Source organism: Callionymus lyra, chromosome 1, assembly GCF_982586985.1.
Source record: "Callionymus lyra chromosome 1, fCalLyr1.hap1.1, whole genome shotgun sequence".
NCBI lineage: Eukaryota > Metazoa > Chordata > Actinopteri > Syngnathiformes > Callionymidae > Callionymus > Callionymus lyra.
This window is the reverse complement of record NC_141818.1, coordinates 11,790,114-11,809,330: the sequence shown is the minus strand read 5'-3', so window position 1 is coordinate 11,809,330 and position 19,217 is coordinate 11,790,114. Positions and strand designations below refer to the sequence as shown.

The 19,217-nt window shown below is 40.2% G+C and overlaps 2 protein-coding genes across 2 annotated transcripts; one reads left to right on the top strand and one right to left on the bottom strand.

Moving 5' to 3' along the window:
- The first annotated feature begins 420 nt into the window (after positions 1 to 420).
- On the top strand, positions 421 to 11,822 carry tpcn1 (two pore segment channel 1). The gene is made up of 26 exons (XM_087793661.1): positions 421 to 803; positions 3,460 to 3,596; positions 4,416 to 4,592; positions 4,665 to 4,778; positions 4,843 to 4,973; positions 5,062 to 5,150; positions 5,227 to 5,261; positions 5,334 to 5,392; positions 5,543 to 5,642; positions 6,750 to 6,866; positions 6,928 to 7,052; positions 7,112 to 7,160; positions 7,232 to 7,295; positions 7,366 to 7,410; positions 7,471 to 7,527; positions 7,588 to 7,641; positions 8,587 to 8,659; positions 9,216 to 9,323; positions 9,384 to 9,545; positions 9,605 to 9,720; positions 9,784 to 9,830; positions 9,890 to 9,958; positions 10,673 to 10,769; positions 10,829 to 10,962; positions 11,343 to 11,423; positions 11,497 to 11,822. Exons 1-26 carry the CDS (start codon positions 713 to 715, stop codon positions 11,614 to 11,616), a joined length of 2,451 nt encoding a protein of 816 aa, XP_087649787.1. The 5' UTR covers positions 421 to 712; the 3' UTR covers positions 11,617 to 11,822.
- A 62-nt stretch (positions 11,823 to 11,884) lies between these two features.
- slc8b1 (solute carrier family 8 member B1) lies at positions 11,885 to 18,216 on the bottom strand. Its single transcript, XM_087793649.1, has 15 exons — positions 17,918 to 18,216; positions 17,508 to 17,660; positions 17,371 to 17,423; positions 16,614 to 16,671; positions 16,394 to 16,499; positions 16,161 to 16,328; positions 15,271 to 15,372; positions 15,141 to 15,215; positions 14,958 to 15,082; positions 13,768 to 13,909; positions 13,580 to 13,701; positions 13,361 to 13,514; positions 12,445 to 12,525; positions 12,284 to 12,348; positions 11,885 to 12,215 (listed from the first exon to the last, which is right to left on the bottom strand). Exons 1-15 carry the CDS (start codon positions 18,083 to 18,085, stop codon positions 12,030 to 12,032), a joined length of 1,758 nt encoding a protein of 585 aa, XP_087649775.1. The 5' UTR covers positions 18,086 to 18,216; the 3' UTR covers positions 11,885 to 12,029.
- Between the last annotated feature and the right edge of the window lie 1,001 nt (positions 18,217 to 19,217).

The window sequence follows — 19,217 nt, the reverse complement described above, 5'->3', positions numbered from 1 at the left end:
TTACCTTTTTTTTTAATTTATATCATTAAATCCAAGCAATTTAATGTTTTTTTATTGCATGTAAAAAAGAGTGAAACACTAAAAAGCACAAATATTAACCAGTTTGTTCTGTTCAATAGCATCTATTTTTTTTTTAGTTAATAACGAAGAATGAAACTTACTTCTCTGTCCTCTTATGTTCTTCCAAGACGACTTGGCAACTTGTTGTTGCATGTTGCTAGGATACAACAAATAACGGCACACAATTATAATACGTCTTAAGAAAAGTGTAACGGTTTAGACAATTAAAAATTGTCTTCTGTTTCCCGGTGAAATTTTGAATTTTCTTACATTAATTTTTTTTTTAAATATAGGGTAAATAATATTCGTTCAATTTTATTTTGAAATGTGCGTCACTCCGCCTGCCGTCATGCGACCCAGACTGTCGTGAAGAAGTTTGTTCTCCAGCAGCGTCCAGTGTTTTTTTTTTATTAGAGGCGTTTTAAAAAATGTTTTAAAGGTTGCGAACACTTAGCATTCATTTCGTTGTAATGGTTATTTGCAGGAAAACTCCTTCCCTAAATGTTCACGACGTGTTGGCTAACGGGTGTTAGCTTGCGAGCTAATGGGATGAGCAGCTATGTCATCTGACAGTTAGCCGGAGCTCACCGAAGAAAAAGGGGAATCGTTTAGTCTCGGAAAGAAGGGAACTGTTTTTATTTTTTAGATAAAAATGGATGTGGACGACGACGTGCCTTTTATTTTGACCTGGGACGAGGCAAATAGCGGTTTGTTCAGCGAGGAACCAGAGAGGACAGACGAGAGTAAGTACTACTAGCTTGCTGGTGTTTATCATGTTATTGTTGGGAGAGAATCACGTTTTTTTCATTTTGCAATGAATTTAGTGCAATAACTCCTTTTATTCGTACAGAGAATATCAATGTCTGGTTCGTAGAGAGTCTGGGTGTTGGTTTTGAAGTCATATTCAAAGATAAGGGTAGTAGAATGTCAAGTACTTTTAATCCTCATCCATTTCTAAACTGCTTGGTATTTATCACCCTTTTTGCTCCCTTATGAAGATGGACACCACTATTTTGATGTTTAACTCCATTACATCTTGAATATTACCACCAAACTGCTTGTAATATTCCTAACTTCCCCATTTTACCGGATATTGCACAGACTATTTGTCACTTGAAAGGTCTCGATATATACATACATGGCCATGAACGACATGTATAGATAATACTCTAGTACAAACGGAGATTCGACACAGTAAAATAACTGACTAAAGAAAACTTGAAATACATAATGAGTGTAACATTTGACTATGACTTTGATTTGACAAGTTGCTTCTAAATGAGAAAATTTGATTTAAAAACTATGACCTGATCCAGAGAGAAAAGTTCAATCTCTTCTAAACTGCCATAATGGGAGATTATTGGGTCACACGCTAAAGTCCTTAAAGCTCCAGTTGTCAGTAAAACATCTGTTATATGTCTATAGTGGTTTAGGATAGGATGTCCGGCCAAAGTATTTGTTTTTCCATGTCACCTGTCAAATGTTATCAGGGAACATGTAGTACAAATAAAGCAAAATCAATAGCAAACCTATATCATACCAAAGACATGTCAACGTATACGTTTAGTGATCACTGATACTTAATATATATAGATGGATTCTATTGATCCCTCGAAGGAGAAATTATATCCAGCAGCAATAACGCATCCATCCATATATACGTGCATAAATGCATACAAAACGTTAAAATGAATAAATGCATGATTCAAAATTTGCCATCAAAAGGTAAAAATGTATGTTAAGCATTAGAGAGAGATAAGGTTTTAACATACTGTGTAGAATTATAGGGAATCTACATTTAAAACCACAGCTAATGAAACGTACATGAAAAATGATCCATTTGCATCGTAAACAAAGCCGGCATATATCGTGATCATATTGATCCATTATTAATAGTTCGGAAGTTACGAGAATTGTTTTATTCTAGAACGATGCAAATCATCTTTAAAGCACAAACTCACTACAAAATGGGGGTGTGTTACTTTGAAGTGTGTAATAGGACTGAAATAAATTGAACTGAGATGAAAGTGCAGTTTTAAGAATATAATTAAGTAAGTAAGTAATTTTTATTTGTATAACGCTTTTCCAGACCAGGGTCACAAAGCGCTTAAACAATCAAAACAATACTCAATAAATTATATACTTTAAAGGGCAAGATAAAACTGATATGAATATAATTAAGTAAGTAAGTAAGTCATTTTTATTTGTATAGCGCTTTTCCAGACCAGGGTCACAAAGGGCTTTAAACAATCAAAAACAATACACAGTTAAAGTATATACTTGAAATTCCTTCACTGACGGATCCCAGAAAGTGCTGCATCTGCGGATTGTAACGTGCACGCCTCTGCCCCTCCCTGGTGGGGCGCTGTAGTGTGTGGGTGTGTTTGTGAACCTTCCCGGATCTCTGGCCCCAAGGTTGAGCAGGAAGAGGAGAGGGGCTTTAATCAGTATATCTGGTGCTGTCGGAAAAGAGGAAGAGTTCTGGAGGACGGCTAAGGAATAATACGTTTTCCTGGATTCAAGAAGAAGATCATCACTCACGTCATTCATGGCTGGGATGTTATCGAACGCCTGTAAACTGGATTTATATATTTGAGAACAGACCTTTGAAATGTGTTGCCGTTTTCCACTCGCATGGCTCGTCACATGGTGTCCTTGTGTCAGGATATTGTTCAGCCAAGATGGAATTTGATCCGGTGCCCTTGCAGCCTTTTGATGTCCTGCTTGAAGAGGGGTGACCTAATGGAATGTCCCTCAGAGATGCTGCCCTATCTGAAAGTTCTATGAGCTGATTCTTGAATCTTCAATCCTAGAATTATATGGAAAAGATCTGAACTGTACACTCAAGCCAAATGCTCTGCATGGACTGTGCTGAGGCAGTTTGGTGAGCTATAACAATCCTCGACACATCACATGACTGTAAAAGACGTCCAAAGGTTGTGGAACATCAGACGCATTCATCATTTATTTTGCAGTGGACTTCAGCCTTTATGGAGAATCTCCAGCGTTTTCTTCAGTGCACAATGATTTCTGTTGTGTTCGACACCAACTAAGTCTTTCTACTTCCGGCCATTGGAATGTTTGGATGTCTGTATCTCCAGATGTGTGTGCAGCTGCATAAGCTGGGCGTGATTGGAAGCAGCGAATGACACTGGCGTCTTTGCTGTGACAAAAAAAAAGGCATTCTTTCTTATAAAACGAGGACAGTCCAAAGCTTTCAATGGATGGTTTATATAAACGCACAACTTTTTCTGAAGTTGGGAGCTGTCAAGAGACCCCAGTGGTGTTCTCCTCATATGTGTTCGAGGTAGAACTCGACTCCACTGGTACGAGATCCTCACTCCTAACAATCGTCCAAACGTTCATATCTAAGAGGGTGTGTTTCTTCTTCTTCTTTAGATGGAGGTGCAGGAAACTATGACATAGTAAACAGTGCTGTGATCTCAACACCTGGACCTCAAAACCAAAGGTCGCAGAATGTTTCTTTACGTCAAAGCTGGGAGATGAATTACCAAGAGGCCGCCATCTACCTGCAGGTACACACAAGCAGAACACACAAACACAAGTGCCTCATGCCGAAATCTACCTTTTGCAACTTGTTTCATAAGTGGAAAGAACGGGACTTTATTGGCGACTGTTTTCCCAGTTCTGTAGAAATATGTCGCATAGCTCTGTCATCCATAAGTACATTGTTGAATGACATGTCATTAGTTATAGCAGATTATTGGTGAAAGTACCAAACATGTGACCATAGGTTATGATGTTGCATCCATGTGTTGAAAATGACAAATAAGTGCCTGGTCCACACATATTATCACAGCAGGATAATACTTTCTTGTGTATGATTATAGTGTTGATAAAATAACACAGTTTATTCAAACAATTACTCTTTCACAAAAAAAGCATTTTCTAGTGATTTAAATATTTTAATTTGAATATGTAAGATTGAACAGATTTGTTTCTGGCTCCCCCAAATGTCAGAACAGTGTAACTGCTATGTTGTTGCTCTTTATGTGCATTTTTTGTCAACAAAATTAGTTACAAAAGTCTGTTGTTGGGTCACTTTTCCATTTGCTCTTCCTAGTAACTTGAAATAATCAGACATACTGATGAGTTGTACAGTGAAAAGCCTCTTTAAACTAGAGTTGTAAAGAGTTCAACTGCCAACGTGCCTGTTTAAAAATGAAGCGAATCATTGCAGAAAATATTTATTTTTTGAAACGTCTAAATATTTTGATGTGCTGCTTTAATAAACAGTCCCAACCCCAGTTTTTATCATCAGGTCTCCTCAACATCCTTTCATTCTTGCCGCTCCTGAGTTGCCTCAAAACAATTCTGTCCAAACTCTCGCACAGGAAGGTGAAAACAACGACAAGTTCTTTTCTCACCCGAGGAACCCAAAGGCCCTGGCGGCTTATTTGTTTGCCCACAACCATGTGTTCTACATGATGGAGCTGCTGACCGGCTTGATGCTGCTGATGCTGTCTCTGTGTGAAGCTCCCGCCGTGCCTTCACTGCGTCTGGACGTCTACGTGAGTGAAGCTTCTTTAAGCCTCAAGTAAACTTTTGCTGCAGTTTCCTCAACAATGTCTGAACTTCCTCAGATTCACGCCACACTGGAGCTGTTCGCTTTGTTGATGGTGGCGTTCGAGCTGTGCATGAAACTCCGCTGGCTCGGCTTCCACACCTTCATCCAACACAAGAGGACCATGGTCAAGGTATCAAGGCGTTTTGATGTCGCTACATACACATGATCTCATTCCTACTTCTGTTTCTCAACAGACGTCCGTGTTGTTGCTCCAGTTTGTTGAAGCTATCGTTGTACTGATCCGGCAGACGTCGCACATGAGAGTCACCAGAGCACTTCGGCCAATATTTCTAGTCGACTGTCGGTACTGTGGTGCTGTACGAAGGTACGTTTTTCTTTTAGGCTATTTTTATTTCCACCGCTAGGAGGCATCGTTTCTCTCAATGTAAACAGTTGTGTTTTCTGTTGGACAGAAACTTGCGTCAGATCTTCCAGTCGCTCCCTTCGTTCATCGACATCCTCCTGCTGCTTCTCTTCTTCATGGTTATCTTTGCTATATTGGGTACCTCTTGTTACTAAATAAAATATATATTTATATTGATTTGTCCTTTTAAACTTTCACCCTTTCTTCTCTGCAGGTTTCTGTCTCTTCTCCTCAAACAAACTGGACCCTGTAAGTTCCCCTAATGATGACTAGTCAGTGTGAGGTATAAAAGTTAACAAGGGTTTTGTCTTCCGACCGCAGTACTTCAACACTCTAGAGAACAGCATCGTCAGTCTGTTTGTTCTGCTGACCACAGCAAAGTAGGTTCTCCACTTATCTCTGATCACATGACATGAACGTGCACTTCCTTCAGTGAAGCCTCTTCTCATGCCGACTGATTTATTGTTAAACTTTTTAAAACTGATGAGTTGAATAAATGTCCTACATGAGTGCAAAAACTTTCTCTCTAGTTTTCCCGATGTCATGATGCCGTCCTACTCCAAGAACAGCTGGTCCTGCGTGTTCTTCATCGTGTACCTCTCCATCGAGCTCTACTTCATCATGAACCTGGTACAACCTTGTTTTATGTTTGACTGAAGATTTGAATTAGACAATTTATGAACAAGCATCAGTGTCAGCAGGATAAATGTGGAAGAACAGGTTAGGATGAGTAAAGCAAACAACATTTTAATTCAAAAGTACAAACACATGAAATAAAAAAAATTAATAACAGAGACAGAATTACAAATAACAAATAAATACTTTTCAAATATGTGTATATGAATAAATAATAATGTTTTTTGTGGGTAAGAGTAAGGGTTATGGTTATGTTTATAATACGTTGAATTCAAATTAAAATGAAATTAAAATGTTTTGGATATATTTAAGGAATAAAAATATAATAATATAATAATAATATATGTATAATTATCATTTTTGGGGGGGGGTTAGGGTTACAATCGGTAAACTGAAGCATCAGAAGGTCACAAGCTCCGGACAAGTGACTCTAAAGTTACATAACAGTTTAAATTTAGCTGACATTGAAGGACATTTCATATCAGTTTCAGTCACAAGAGTACAGTGCAGCGCTGAAGCTACAATTTATGCATGTGGATAAGTATTTGATTCTAATGAATATTAAACTAAGGATGAGCTAAGTAAATGTATACATTTTTAAATTAACCCTTTGTCTGTGCACAGATGAAATAGTGAGCAGCAGTCATTTTCTTGTTTATTTATATGGATTTTCAATGTAAATTTGCAGATATTTTTGTTTACTGTTACGTGTTGTTTTATAAATCTGTTTAATCTTTACTATATAACCAAACTTGAAAGTTTTTGCCGTTATGACCTTTATTTCTTAGCCGTCTGAACAAAAATAAAGTCCCTCTCTCTGCCTGCACTCATAAAAACGTATAAACCTATGAATGAAAGGACCAAAGTGTAATTTCACATTCTGCAAATGGCTCGTGGGCCACAATTTTGACATTTAGACATGTAACCTTCTTTGAGTTCTGGACGACTTTGACTCTCATAAACTTGTCTGGTTTAAAAAAAAAAGTTAACACTGATAAGTTAAGATCTGACCAGACAAAGAGCAGATTGTTAGATTAATCTGATTAAATTTATTGATCATTTTCTGTCTTTTCTTCGTCCTTGAATCTCTCTCCTCTGCAGCTTCTGGCTGTGGTGTTTGACACATTCAACGGCGTGGAGAAGGTCAAGTTCAAATCCCTCCTGCTTCACAAGCGCTGTGCCGTCGACCACGCCTTCCAGCTGCTGGTCAGCCGACAGGTAGGTGGATGTTCCTGCACTGTCTTCGGGTCCACCATGACTCCTGTGAACTGTTCCTCAGAGACCGACGGGCGTGTCACTGAAGCAGTTCGACGGCCTGATGAGATTCTATCGCCCGCGCATGTCGGCCAGAGACCGCTTCCTCACCTACAAGGCTCTGAACACGTCGGGGGCTGCCATGCTCAGGTGAGTCAAGTCAAGTGAAGATGGTTTGATATGAAGTGTTTTTTAACTTCGTGCTGCAGTCTGCAGGACTTCTACAAGTTCTACGAGGTGACCGGCCTGAAATGGAAGGTAACTTTTAACACACACTCATCTTGTGCATCTTTACTGCTCCTCACACACACACACACGTGTGTTCTCAGGCGCGCCGCAGTGGAGAGCACTGGTTCGACGAGCTTCCTCACACAACATTGATCATTTTCAAAGGTAAAAAAAAAATACATTGACGATAAAATCTTCAACCTCTTAAAGTGACTCAAAGTTCTACATCTTCCAGGCATCAACCTGCTGGTGAAATCCAAGGCCTTCCAGTACACCATGTGTAGGTGACGCGGCTCAGAGAGGCTCACAGAGACCTCACACTAACTTCCTGTTTGTCCAGATGTCGTGGTCGCCGTCAACGGAGTGTGGATCCTCGTCGAGACGTACACGCTCAGCGGTATGATCCTCCATCACTGCTCAGACCGTTGAACTAGTTCTCATGCCTTTGCTCACACAGGAGGATTCTCCGAGTCCAAGTTTGTCCCTTGGAGTTACATCGTCTTCCTCACCAGTGAGTTGCTTCATTTTGTTGAACACAAAGAATATTGGTGTAACCTTGTAAGATAATTTAAATTAATGTATTGCGACTTTACTTCATATTCCAAGTCTCTAATTGGTTTCCTGCTCATTCGTCAGTAGAATCTGTTTCTTTTCTACTGAGCTATAAGTAAGTAAGTAAGTAAGTAATATTTATTTATATAGCGCTTTTCCAGACCAGGGTCACAAAGCGCTTAAACAATCAAAACAATACTCAAAAAAGTATATACTTTAAAGATCAAGATAATACTGAGAACAACACAGGAGTTCCAGAAATCAAGGAAAAGCCCGAACAAATAGAAACGTCTTAAGATGTTTCTTAAAGGAGTCAGTAGATCCATCAAGAATCTTCTCCTGATTATGTCATAGAAGCCAAGTTGATGATTTATAAAGTACAATGATTGTTAAAAAACACTGTGTTGACTACAGGTCCTATAGTCCAGACAAGAACATTTCGCAAGGTTTGACTTGTTCAAACTGTCATCCAAGCATGTTTTAAAAAACGTTTTCAATTCAAGTTGAAAGACTTTTGAGCTAAAGCAAATGTGTCTTGTATAAGAAAATCCCCCTTTGCTTCTTCATTGTTGCAGCTGGTTTACACATTTAAACAAGAAATCAAACCAACAACAAGGACATCAAGAGAGGAACATGTTTTCCACATGTTTCTTTCTTTTTTTAAAGAAAAAAAAGGCCTCTGGTTGAGTTGATCGAAGATGCTTCAACTATTCAGAAATCTATCATTTCTAGATTACAGGTATTTAAAGATAACATCTAAATATTCTTATATTTGAAAGGTGTTAGCATAATAACTTCATCTGAGTCGAGTTTGAGTCGAGAATTATTTTACTTTCTGTGGTGATCATATGACTTCTGTGTTCATGGTCACATCTCTTACAAAGTGTTTCTGTGTCACCTCTAGTTTATGGAGTGGAGGTCTTGCTGAAGTTGGGCGGATTAGGACCAGTGGCATATTTCAGCTCGGGCTGGAATCTGTGAGTGATTCCTTTTTTATTGACTTATAAAACGTCTCAAGGAGTATGAAAGTATATCTGTGCCATCAGGATCTTCAATGTTTCATTTAATTTTTTAAAAGCATTGAATTATGGTTTAGAATTTTAGGTAATTCAATCATTTGTATTTTGAAATGATGATTTTTCTTTAATATACATATATATACAGTGTATATATATATATATATATATATATATATATATATATATATATATATAAATTTACATTTAGAAGTTTGATAATCTAAAAATACATTTTCTAAATTATACCAACATTTTTATGTTGAATTTGAGAAGCTATGGATTAAAGAAAACATTTATTTGCATTATTGGAATTAGAATATCAAACTCTACGTGTATATATATATATATATATATATTTTATCTTTGAAAATATTATATTATTAAAAAATAAATCTGCCTTTTCATTTGCAAACTATGGGAATGTAAGTTTCAACATTTGAAATGTCAATTCAAACATACAATATTCCAAAGACACTGATGTACTTTGATACTGAAGCTGTGCTCGTGTGTCCAGGTTCGACTTCTCCGTGACCGTGTTCGCCTTCCTGGGTCTGATCGCTCTGGCCATCGACATGAAGCCGTTCTACTTCATCGTGGTGCTGCGGCCGCTCCAGCTGCTGCGGTGATATATCGTGCTCCTCCACCTTCACGTGCGACATCTGACACCCGCTTGACTCTGCAGGTTGTTCAAGATCAAGCAGAGATACAGGAACGTCCTGGACACCATGTTCGAGCTCTTCCCTAGAATGGCCAGTCTGGGCCTGACCCTCATCATCTTCTACTACTCCTTCGCCATCGTGGGGATGGAGTTCTTCGCAGACGTGTTGTACCCCAACTGCTGCAAGTGAGCTCTCCTGCGCCCCTTCCATCCGTCCTCGTGTTAAACGTGGCGTCTCTCCTCAGCACCAGCACGGTGGCCGACTCCTACAGGCAGATCAACGTCACCTATGGCAACACGACGGTGCTGGAGGAGGGTTACTACTATCTCAACAACTTCAACAACATCCTCCGCAGCTTCGGTACGTCTGCTCCCTGCTCTCTCCTCCGCCTCCACGTTCATGTTCTTTCTCTCCGTCCTGCAGTGACGCTGTTCGAGCTGACGGTGGTCAACAACTGGTACATCACCATGGTGAGACCATCTCCACCGTCATGTGTCCTCCTGTGCTTCATCTGCTCTCTCTGCTGCAGGAGGGCGTGACCTCCATGACCAGCCACTGGAGCCGACTTTACTTCATGACCTTCTACATCGTCACCATGGTGAGTTGAGTAGATCAGAACCATCAGGATTATTGATTGACTGAACATTGCAAATGTTTTTAACCCTTTTGTTATCTCAGGATCAAGGTGATAACACACATTTATTTTCACTCCTTTGGGTCACCTTGACCCAGAGACAACACAAGGGATACAACAAACGCATCTATTTTTAGGACTTTGGGTCATCTTGACCCAGAGACAACACACAAGGGATACCACAAACACATTTGTTTCCAGGACTTCGGGTCACCTTGACCCAGAGACAACACAAAGGATACATTAAACACGTGCATTTTTCTGCACTTCGGGTCACAACAAACACATTTACTTTTAGGACATCGGGTCACCTTGACCCAGGGACAACAAACAAAGGGATACCACAACATGTGCGTTTTTCTGCACTTCGGGTCACAACCAACACATTTACTTTTAGAACTTTGGGTCATATTGACCCAGAGACAACACACAAGGGATACCACAACACATTTGTTTCCAGGACTTCGGGTCACCTTGACCCAGAGACAACACAAGGGATATGACAAACACGTTTTGTTTTCAGGAAAAATTAATTCACTTTACTTTAATTTTTTAATGAAATTATTCAATAAAACATAATGTAACCTCTCAATATACGAATAATTAATATAAAATAAATAAATGGAATTAAATTATTCAAACAAGTAATTCGAAATTTTCTGTCTTTCACCCGCGCAGGTGGTGATGACCATCATCGTGGCCTTCATCTTGGACGCATTCGTCTTCCGCATGAACTACAGCCGCAAGAACCGTGAAGCTCTAGAGAAGTCCGAGGGTGAGTGAAGGTCAAGGTCAGCGGACTCCACGTGTTCTCACGGTTCTTCGCTCCCCCAGAGGAGAACGGCATCATCTACGAGGTGGAGGTGAGTCGAGAGGACGTCCTGGCCACGCTGGACTTCTACAAGCAGAGCAGTCCGTCCTCCGTCAGCTCTCTGCACAAAGTCCTGCTGGCCATGGACCGAAGTCAGGTACTACAGATCTAGACCTGGAACTGTCAAGACTATTAATGCGGCCCCCATGAGGTCAAAGTAAAACCCTAAAATGCCAAATAACACAATTATTCTGTACTTGTGTTCGAAATAATGTTTTTTTCTTAATGCTTTTGTATCTTATTTTTAATCATTAACTTTTGTTTTTATTATACATTTTTTATTTTTTCACTTTAATCTACAAATCATTTATTGTATTTTATCCATTGAATTTAATTAATTTATGTGTATTTATTTCACTGTATTCTGTAGTCAAAACCACAAAAAAAAAAGATATTTTACTAGTTTATCTTATTTATCTGCATTTAAAACTTTATTTTATTGATATATTCCAGTCTTCATCCTGTCTTTCTGTCCAGCACTTGTCGATGGTCTATCAGGGTCGGAGGTCAAGGACGAAGGGTGACCTCAGCATGAAGATGTACGAGGAGGAGATGGAGGTACGAGCGTGACCCTGATATCTGGAGGAAAGTTGTGTTGTTTTGATTTTTAAATCATCAACTGTGTGCTCAGGAGTGGTACTCCGAGTACTCCAGGGAGAACCAGCTGGACCAGAGCATGGGTCTGGACCCGGACAGCCCCACCTCGGTGCCTCAGCTGGGCTCTCAGACGGGACCGAGCCTCGTCAGCTGATGTCACGGGGACCAAACCAGAGTGTGAAGCTGCTCACGAGCACAGTTGCTGTACATTTGTAAATGAAACCAGAGGCCTTAGTGTAGACACTCATCAGCGTAACGTCTTCTCTTCCTGTAGCTCCTCACGTCTCTGAATATTCTACTTTTATATTCCGTATTTAACAACTTGAAGGAGTTTTAATAAACCGTTGAGTTTCTTTTATACATCATCTTTGATCTGTTGCTTCACGACTGGAACTCTTTCTGATTTCATGTCCAAACAAGGATTGGTTTAGAGAATTTTATTTACATGATTCTGTTTAAACTTGGATTCAAACAAAGAAAGGCACGCGAGTCCAGATCTCGTCCTGAGAAGGTTAAAAATGAGTCTTTTGTGGACGTAAACCATGAAACCTGGTTCTTGCTTCGGCGTCATCTGTCCAACACAAACTCGTTCAACATGGCCACCAGGAGGAAGACGGCGTAGAAGACCAGCAGGAACGACCCGTAGACCTTGGTCATCTTGAAGCGACAGAGCGGGACCACCACGAAGGACAGAACCAGAGAAGAACCCAGAGCGCCCGCCAGGATCCAGGTGATCTGTCCCTCGGTCTGGAACTGAGGAGGAACGAAGAACACGTTGAAGCTGCTGCGGTAAGAAGGTCAAGTGCAGCATCGAGAGTCACCTCCACCCCCGACTGAGTCTTGATCATCTGCGTCAAACACCCCAGACCTACGCCCAGCAGCATGTCTGACCCGCGGGTCAAGGATGGTTCCATGGTTGAGCTGCTTTTGGATCTTCATGAAACTGAAGACTTCTCATTCAAACTGGGTTTTCTAAGGATACTGAAGATGATTCCTCCGAAGCAGGCGGAGATGGCCATCTGAGGGTAACCCTGGCGTGCGATCGTGATGTCGGAGAAACAATCTGAGAAAGGAAGTTGAACATTTTACAACAGAGTCAGAATATCTTCACCTTATTTTCCACAGAGAATATGGTTTATTTTGTGACTGATCAGGAAAACTCTTTGTATTCAGCTTGTAGTGCATTGTGGGTCCTGGTATGAGTGGTTAGAGGAATATTTAAGCCTTTTTTTTCTTTGTCAGTGCAACCAGAATATTGTCATTTCAAATTTAAGAACTTTGAAATATTTTTTCCGAAAAATTTAGTTTTTTTTTAATATAAAAATGTGTATATTTTTTATATAAATTACGTTTTTTTTTAATTTTCTAATTCCATAATAAATCCAATAATAAAACAAATAAATGTTCCAAATTCAGTATAATTTTTAATTAGTAGCCTTTTACATTTAATATAAAACTGTTGGTATAATTTTGGCTCCAGAAAATACTGTATAAATACCACTGAGCTACATGAGCAAACTTCCAGCCAATCATGAGACGCGCAGACGACCATGTGATGATGTAGAAACACAAGATTAAGTAGCTCGGTAAAAAAAAAAAAAACTTTTTAATTATTCTAATTAAAATATCAAACTTTGTGTAAAAAAAAAAAAAAATTTAGTTACATTTTTATAGTCAATTGTTTAAAAAATATATATTACTTTTTACTGTAGAATTGATTTAATTATTAGAATAAATAATAAAATGCTCAAGTTTCAACATTTGAAAAGTTCAATTCAACCATTCAATATTCTGGTGGCACAGTTTTAAAACGGAGGTCGTGTTGCGTTCAGGGCCTCGGTAAAACTCCTGTAGTCGCCCTTCACGACACGTTCAAGAACCTCCCGGCGGAGCCTCACCTCCGATGCTGTTGCCCCAGGCCAGCAGGGTGAGACCCAGCACCGTGTTGCTGAGGCTCAGCACCACCCCCAGCATGTGCAGCAGACCCACCACCTCCGTGGCGGCCGCGCTGATGACCACCGCGCTCACCAGGAAGCCCAGGACGGAGAAGATCTGGACAGAGAGAGAGGGGGAAAAACTTGATGACCTCAAGTCTTGATGGACCTCGAAGAACGCACCGGGTGATATCTGGGCGGCTGCTCGTTGGTGGTGGAGAAGAAGACGATGGCGGAGAGGAAGAGTCCCAGCAGCAGCGTCAGCAGCCAGACGGGGAACTGCTGGTGGATCATGTAGGTGGCATCTGGACCACCAGGACACGGATCAGAACCAGAACCAGGACGAGGATCGATGTCGTGACAACACTCACAGGCTCCGGACTGGAAGCACAACACACACAGCAGCGGAGTCGTGACCAGGTGCAGGCAGTTGAGAGGACGTCTCCAGTTCCTGTCGCTCTTGTCCAGGTCCACGACGGGGACGGTGAGCAGCAGCAGGACCTCCAGAGGAGTCTGAGGACAACAGAACCTTCCCATCATGTGGAGAACTTTCCAGGAGAAAAAAAAGACCAATGAGGTCATTGTTGTCCTTCATGTGGTTTGAACCCTGATTCCCATCAAACTCTTCAGCATCCTACTGGTGACGCCCGAACTTTTATGCAAGTATATTTGTGAAGTTTAAGGAAATTTTCTTTTTAATAATAACTTTAATAACGACAGGGTTATTTTCTTTTGTAATAGTTTCAAATCAAAATCTTTTTTTTATTTTTATTATTTTACAAATAAAGGTTGGAATTATAATTTCAATAAATTAAAAGTTAATTTTAAATTTGAAGTTCATCAGTTTTTATTTTGGAGCCTTTTTTATTTTTTAATTGAAATGGCTTTGTATGAAAAACTATTGCATTTTTTTTAATAATTTGAATCACATGATCAAACTATGTGTAAAGAAAATCATTCATTTATAAAAATTAAACAAAATAATTTTTAAAAAATCAATACATAATCAAAAATAAAAACCTTTTAATAAACAATAAAGTTTTTGTTTTTTTTAATCATAAACTTCTATAAATTGATGACGTTGTCAGAGTCAAAGGTTGTTCAGTCAGCATCAAGGTCATCACTGATATATTCTTGACCCAGTCGACCATCTGAGGAAAGTATATTATTCTATATATCATTATAAATCCTAAGGTTTTTTTAAACAATTTCACTCTTTGTGTTAATGTTAATAGCAGGTATATAAAAACTATATTGTTCAAGGTCTGGTTGTATTTGTATTATAGATAAAGCATAAATATAAATTATAATACATTTTCTCAGTATTTCCCGATCGCTCGTCGAACAGTAAAGTTCTTGCCACACATTTCTTCTGAAATGTCGTTGCATAAGTTTAAGCAAAATCAGTGACTCACCGGACACATGTTTTTTTACTTTGTCTGAATCTGGGAGTGACTATGAATCAAAGTTTTTCCAATAAAGTCTCCCCAGAATAGCAGGCGAGGGGTCACCGTCACTTAAAACAGCCTCCGGAGACGACCACGACTTCCAAGCGTCTCACCTTCACCACCTTCAGGAGCCTCCAGCTCCAGGACTTCCTCCTCCACTTCATGCTGTCCACAGGGTTGAGGGAGCTGAGCAGGATGTGACTGGTGGACACGGAGGTCAGCGGCTGGTATTCTGTCTCTAGAACACGCCGCACGTTTGGACCCGACGCTCGCCGAAGGTTCTGATCCATACGTACCGTACTCTTCTGAGATGGTCCCTGGGATCAGGCAGGCCACGTCCTCGTCCTCTTCTTCGCCGGCGTGAGACACTCCTGAGGAGACGAGTCATTAGTCGAGTCTTAAGGTCCACCTTTGAGCAACACTCACCTGAAACGTCTGCCGTGTTCAGGCGGGAGTTCTTCTGGCAGCGGTAGATGTAGGCGCTGATGATGACGGTCAACACGTAGACCACGTACAGACCCAGGTAACCTGAAGGTACAGGTGCTGCAGGTGTAACAGCTGTGACTCAAGGATTTAATGCTGTTGGTTTTTAAGAATTACATTTTCTTTTTAATTATTAAATTCCATCATTTTGATACAGACAGGTTGACTTTTGTGATCAAATTATAAAATTCAAATATTTTCAAAATTAATGTTATTCATTTTACACGTAGTGTTTAATATTATAATTTCAATAATTCAAAAATTAGTTTTCTAAGTTCATTAGTTTTTATTTTGTAGCCTTTTAAATTCAACATAAAAATGTTGATACAATTGTGCGACCTTTAACTGTATCAACACTATATATTGAATTGAAATGGATTTAAAACTATAAAAAAAACTATTGTATTTTGAAAACATGTTATGAATAATTTTGAATGACAATATTAAACTGTGTATAAAAAAAAAAGGAAATTTATAAAACATATATTTTTTAATTTAATTATTTTAAAAAACTATTTATTCATAGACATTTTTGAATTTGGTTATTAAAAAATATATTCAATGTAAAACAACAACATTTGAATAAAAAATATAGATAATAAAAAATCATATACTTTTATATAGTGATGACATAATCAGAGTCAAAGGTCGTTCAGTCAGCATTTCAAAAGGTATTCCACTTCCTTACTAGTATCATCTAAACCTGGTCAACCATCTGAGAAACACCAGATCTGCCTCAGACCACGACAGAATCAGACCATCCAGGACTCGCCTGGATCTGTGGGCCCACCACCACCAACCCTGACCCCCGTGTACGACTCAAGTCTACAAACCCAGCGTCTCCGCGAGCGTCACGGTTCCTCGGTACAGGATGACGAAGGTCCAAAACACGGCCGCCATGTAGAAGACGAGGTCTCGCAGAAACGGGCGCGAGGCCACGGTGAACGGCTGGACCAGCGCCACGCTGCCCGCCACCACCGTGGTCACGAAGATCCCGGCGCCTGGAGGGACGACGAATACGTTAAATAATTAAAACGTTTTTTACCTTCTTCACGTGGTTTAGTACCGAAGAGAGCGCCCACGGCCAGGCCGGCGGTGTGCGGGCGAGAGAACGCCACCATGGCGCTGAAGATGTCCGGGGCCCCGTTGCCGAGCGCCAGGAAGGTCACGCCCTGGAATCGACGGGGGTCAAAGAGCGACAACAGCGACGGGGGTCAAAGAGCGAAGCGACGCGGGCGAAAGGATAATAATAATAATAATAATAATAATAATAATAATAAGGATACGGCCACGTTGTGCGTGAGGCGCAGGCTGGTGGAGATGGCCGACAGGTTCGGACAGAAACTGAAAAAACAAAAAATTTTAATTAAGTAAGTAAGTCATTCTTATTTTTATAGCACTTTTCCAGACCAGGGTCTCAAAGCGCTTAAACAATCAAAACAATATTCAATAAAATATATACTTTAAAGGTCAAGATAAAACTGATAACACAACAGGAGTTCCAGAAAATCAAGGAAAAAGTACGACGTGAACATCGACTCAAAACACGAGGTGAGCACTCAGCGAGCGCAGACCTCTGCCAAGCATTAGATTGTATTCGCCCGATATTGTGGTCTATTTTGTCGTCGTCTAATCATTAGATCTTAAGTATGACTTAAATAATATGAGAAGGTGGTAACATTTACTTTACTTTAACTTTAATTATTTTATTATACATTACAATTAAAACATACTTATTATTATAACGACATTATAAAGATGATCATTTATTGTAGCATCTCAGGCTCTTGGATCAGATCCATTAGTCATGTCTGATGCGTCGAAGATTCTTTATAAGAATATAATCAAGCTCTGAGCTGAGAACTTTTTTCTATTGTTCCTCATTTCTTGTTATGTTCTTCGTCTCTGAACGGAACTTATCTTCATCGTCGCATGTGGGCTAGAATAGAAAAGCGGAACTAAACTTTCACTCGACGCTCAATATGACGGACACATGAGCTCGACTAGTCACGCCTGGATCATGCATGTTCAGATAAAACTTACAACTTGGAGGCGGTGAGTCCGAGGAGCATGAAGAGAACGAGCAGCCAGATGATCTGAGGGAAGGAAGAGCCAGGGGTCAGGGGTCATGTGGGAGGGTGACCCCAGGAGGAGGATGATGATGATGATGACGGACTCACGCTCAGGGTGATGGTCAGGGGGGTGTACCGGGGCGGCAGCAGGCAGAAGGCCTGGCACAGGTAGTTGATGAAGCTGTCCTCCATCTGACAGTCAGGGGTGGTCTTCACGAAGTCACAGCGAGAAGAGGCGTTCAGGCTCATCACGGTGTCGCACTGGAGAATAAAACAATTCAAATAAAAAATAAATATTATATTAAATTAATCTTGAATTATAGCAGGATTATTTGAGACATATTGTCACATTACTGGGAACGACAGAGTATTGATCCAAGACAATGTGGAAGTTAAAAAGGAATCGATCATGTGATCAAGTAACTTTTGAGCTCATTACGAAACGAGGGTCCATGAACACACCTGTAGACACCAGTAAACAACCTGCTGGTCTTAGATCAGGTTCTGGCTTCACTCACCGCGTCGCTGCTGCTCCGGTACGTCATGGTAGTCAGCGAGGAGTTCGGGTCCACGCCGGCCGCCATGACGACACCTGTCCCGGTTCCGAGGACCAGTGACCCGACGGCGGCGGTGAGTGGCGGGAGAAGTAGGAGGAGAACCGTCGAGAGGACCGCGGCGGAAGTCATGTCAGAGTCGAACCCGCAACGGCGGCGTCCATGCCGGGGCTCAGCACGGAGACGCCTCGGGGTCCAGTGGCTGGAGGAACATTTTTTGGGTCGAACTGACGACGAGAAGCAACAGAACGTGAAGCTGGACTTGAAGCTACTGACAGTCGAAGCCCCGCCCACTGCTTTACAAACACGTGCTGCGTTGAGGGACAATCCGTCTGTTTTATGTTACAAATACTTATATCGAATCTTAAATAATAATTAATAAATCATTAAATACATATAAACTCGTTTACTAAATGTTACAGAAGACTTTTTTAATTATTTATAATATTTTATATTAAATAAAATAAATACGAGAGAATTCATAACATGGGAAATGGTCAAGAATAAAAAAAAAGTAAACGAGAAATTATTTCGATTATTATTTAATTTTAAATATATTAATAATAATAAATAAAAAAAATACAGAGATGAAATACTCCATTTTAATTATTATGATGGTTCCACCGACTTTCTGTACACCTTAGACTTGGGGTCCGCGGACCAGTTGTAAGTAACTAAGTAATATTTATTTATATAGCGCTTTTCCAGACCAGGGTCACAAAGCGCTTAAACAATCAAAACAATATTCAATAAAGTATATACTTTATACTTTTAGTTCCAGAAAATCAAGGAAAAGCCTGAACAAATTAAAATATCTTAAGATGTTTCTTAGATCGTTCCAAAGCTTAGGAGCAACAGTCTGGAAGGATTTCTCTCCTCTGGTCCTGAAGCGTGTCCAGGAACCATCAGTAGATTCTGATCCACAGACCTCAGAGCCCGAGCTGGGGTGTAAGTCTGGATCAGATCACTGATGTAAGGAGGAGTCTGACCATGAATAGATCTGAAAGTAAGAACCAGAATTTTAAAGTTGATCCTGAAAGAAACTGGAAGCCAGTGAAGAGTTTTAAGGATCAGAGAAATGTGAGTTCCTCTAGTGGAGCGGGTCAGAATTCTCGCTGCAGAGTTCTGAATTGTGGCCATTGACATGCTATTCTGCGGCCCTCCATTTAAAGTTATAAGAGTGTGGTCAAGAGATAAAGATCAACAGATTCCATTTAATCATTGTGTCCAGTTTTTACCACCAGCAAGGAGTGGAGGCGCTTCT

What these genes read in the sequence shown, in the direction of transcription:
- tpcn1 (XM_087793661.1), top strand. Translation starts at nt 713, where the DNA reads ATGGATGTGGACGACGACGTGCCTTTTATTTTGACCTGGGACGAGGCA. An exon ending in TGACCGGCCTGAAATGGAAG is followed by an intron (nt 7,161 to 7,231) that starts GTAACTTTTAAC and finishes GTGTGTTCTCAG; the next exon opens with GCGCGCCGCAGTGGAGAGCA. An exon ending in CAACATCCTCCGCAGCTTCG is followed by an intron (nt 9,721 to 9,783) that starts GTACGTCTGCTC and finishes TCCGTCCTGCAG; the next exon opens with TGACGCTGTTCGAGCTGACG.
- slc8b1 (XM_087793649.1), bottom strand. Translation starts at nt 18,085, where the DNA reads ATGACTTCCGCCGCGGTCCTCTCGACGGTTCTCCTCCTACTTCTCCCG. An exon ending in CCCTGACCATCACCCTGAGC is followed by an intron (nt 17,424 to 17,507) that starts GTGAGTCCGTCA and finishes TCCTTCCCTCAG; the next exon opens with ATCATCTGGCTGCTCGTTCT. An exon ending in CTTCGGAGGAATCATCTTCA is followed by an intron (nt 12,349 to 12,444) that starts GTATCCTTAGAA and finishes CCCGCGGGTCAG; the next exon opens with ACATGCTGCTGGGCGTAGGT.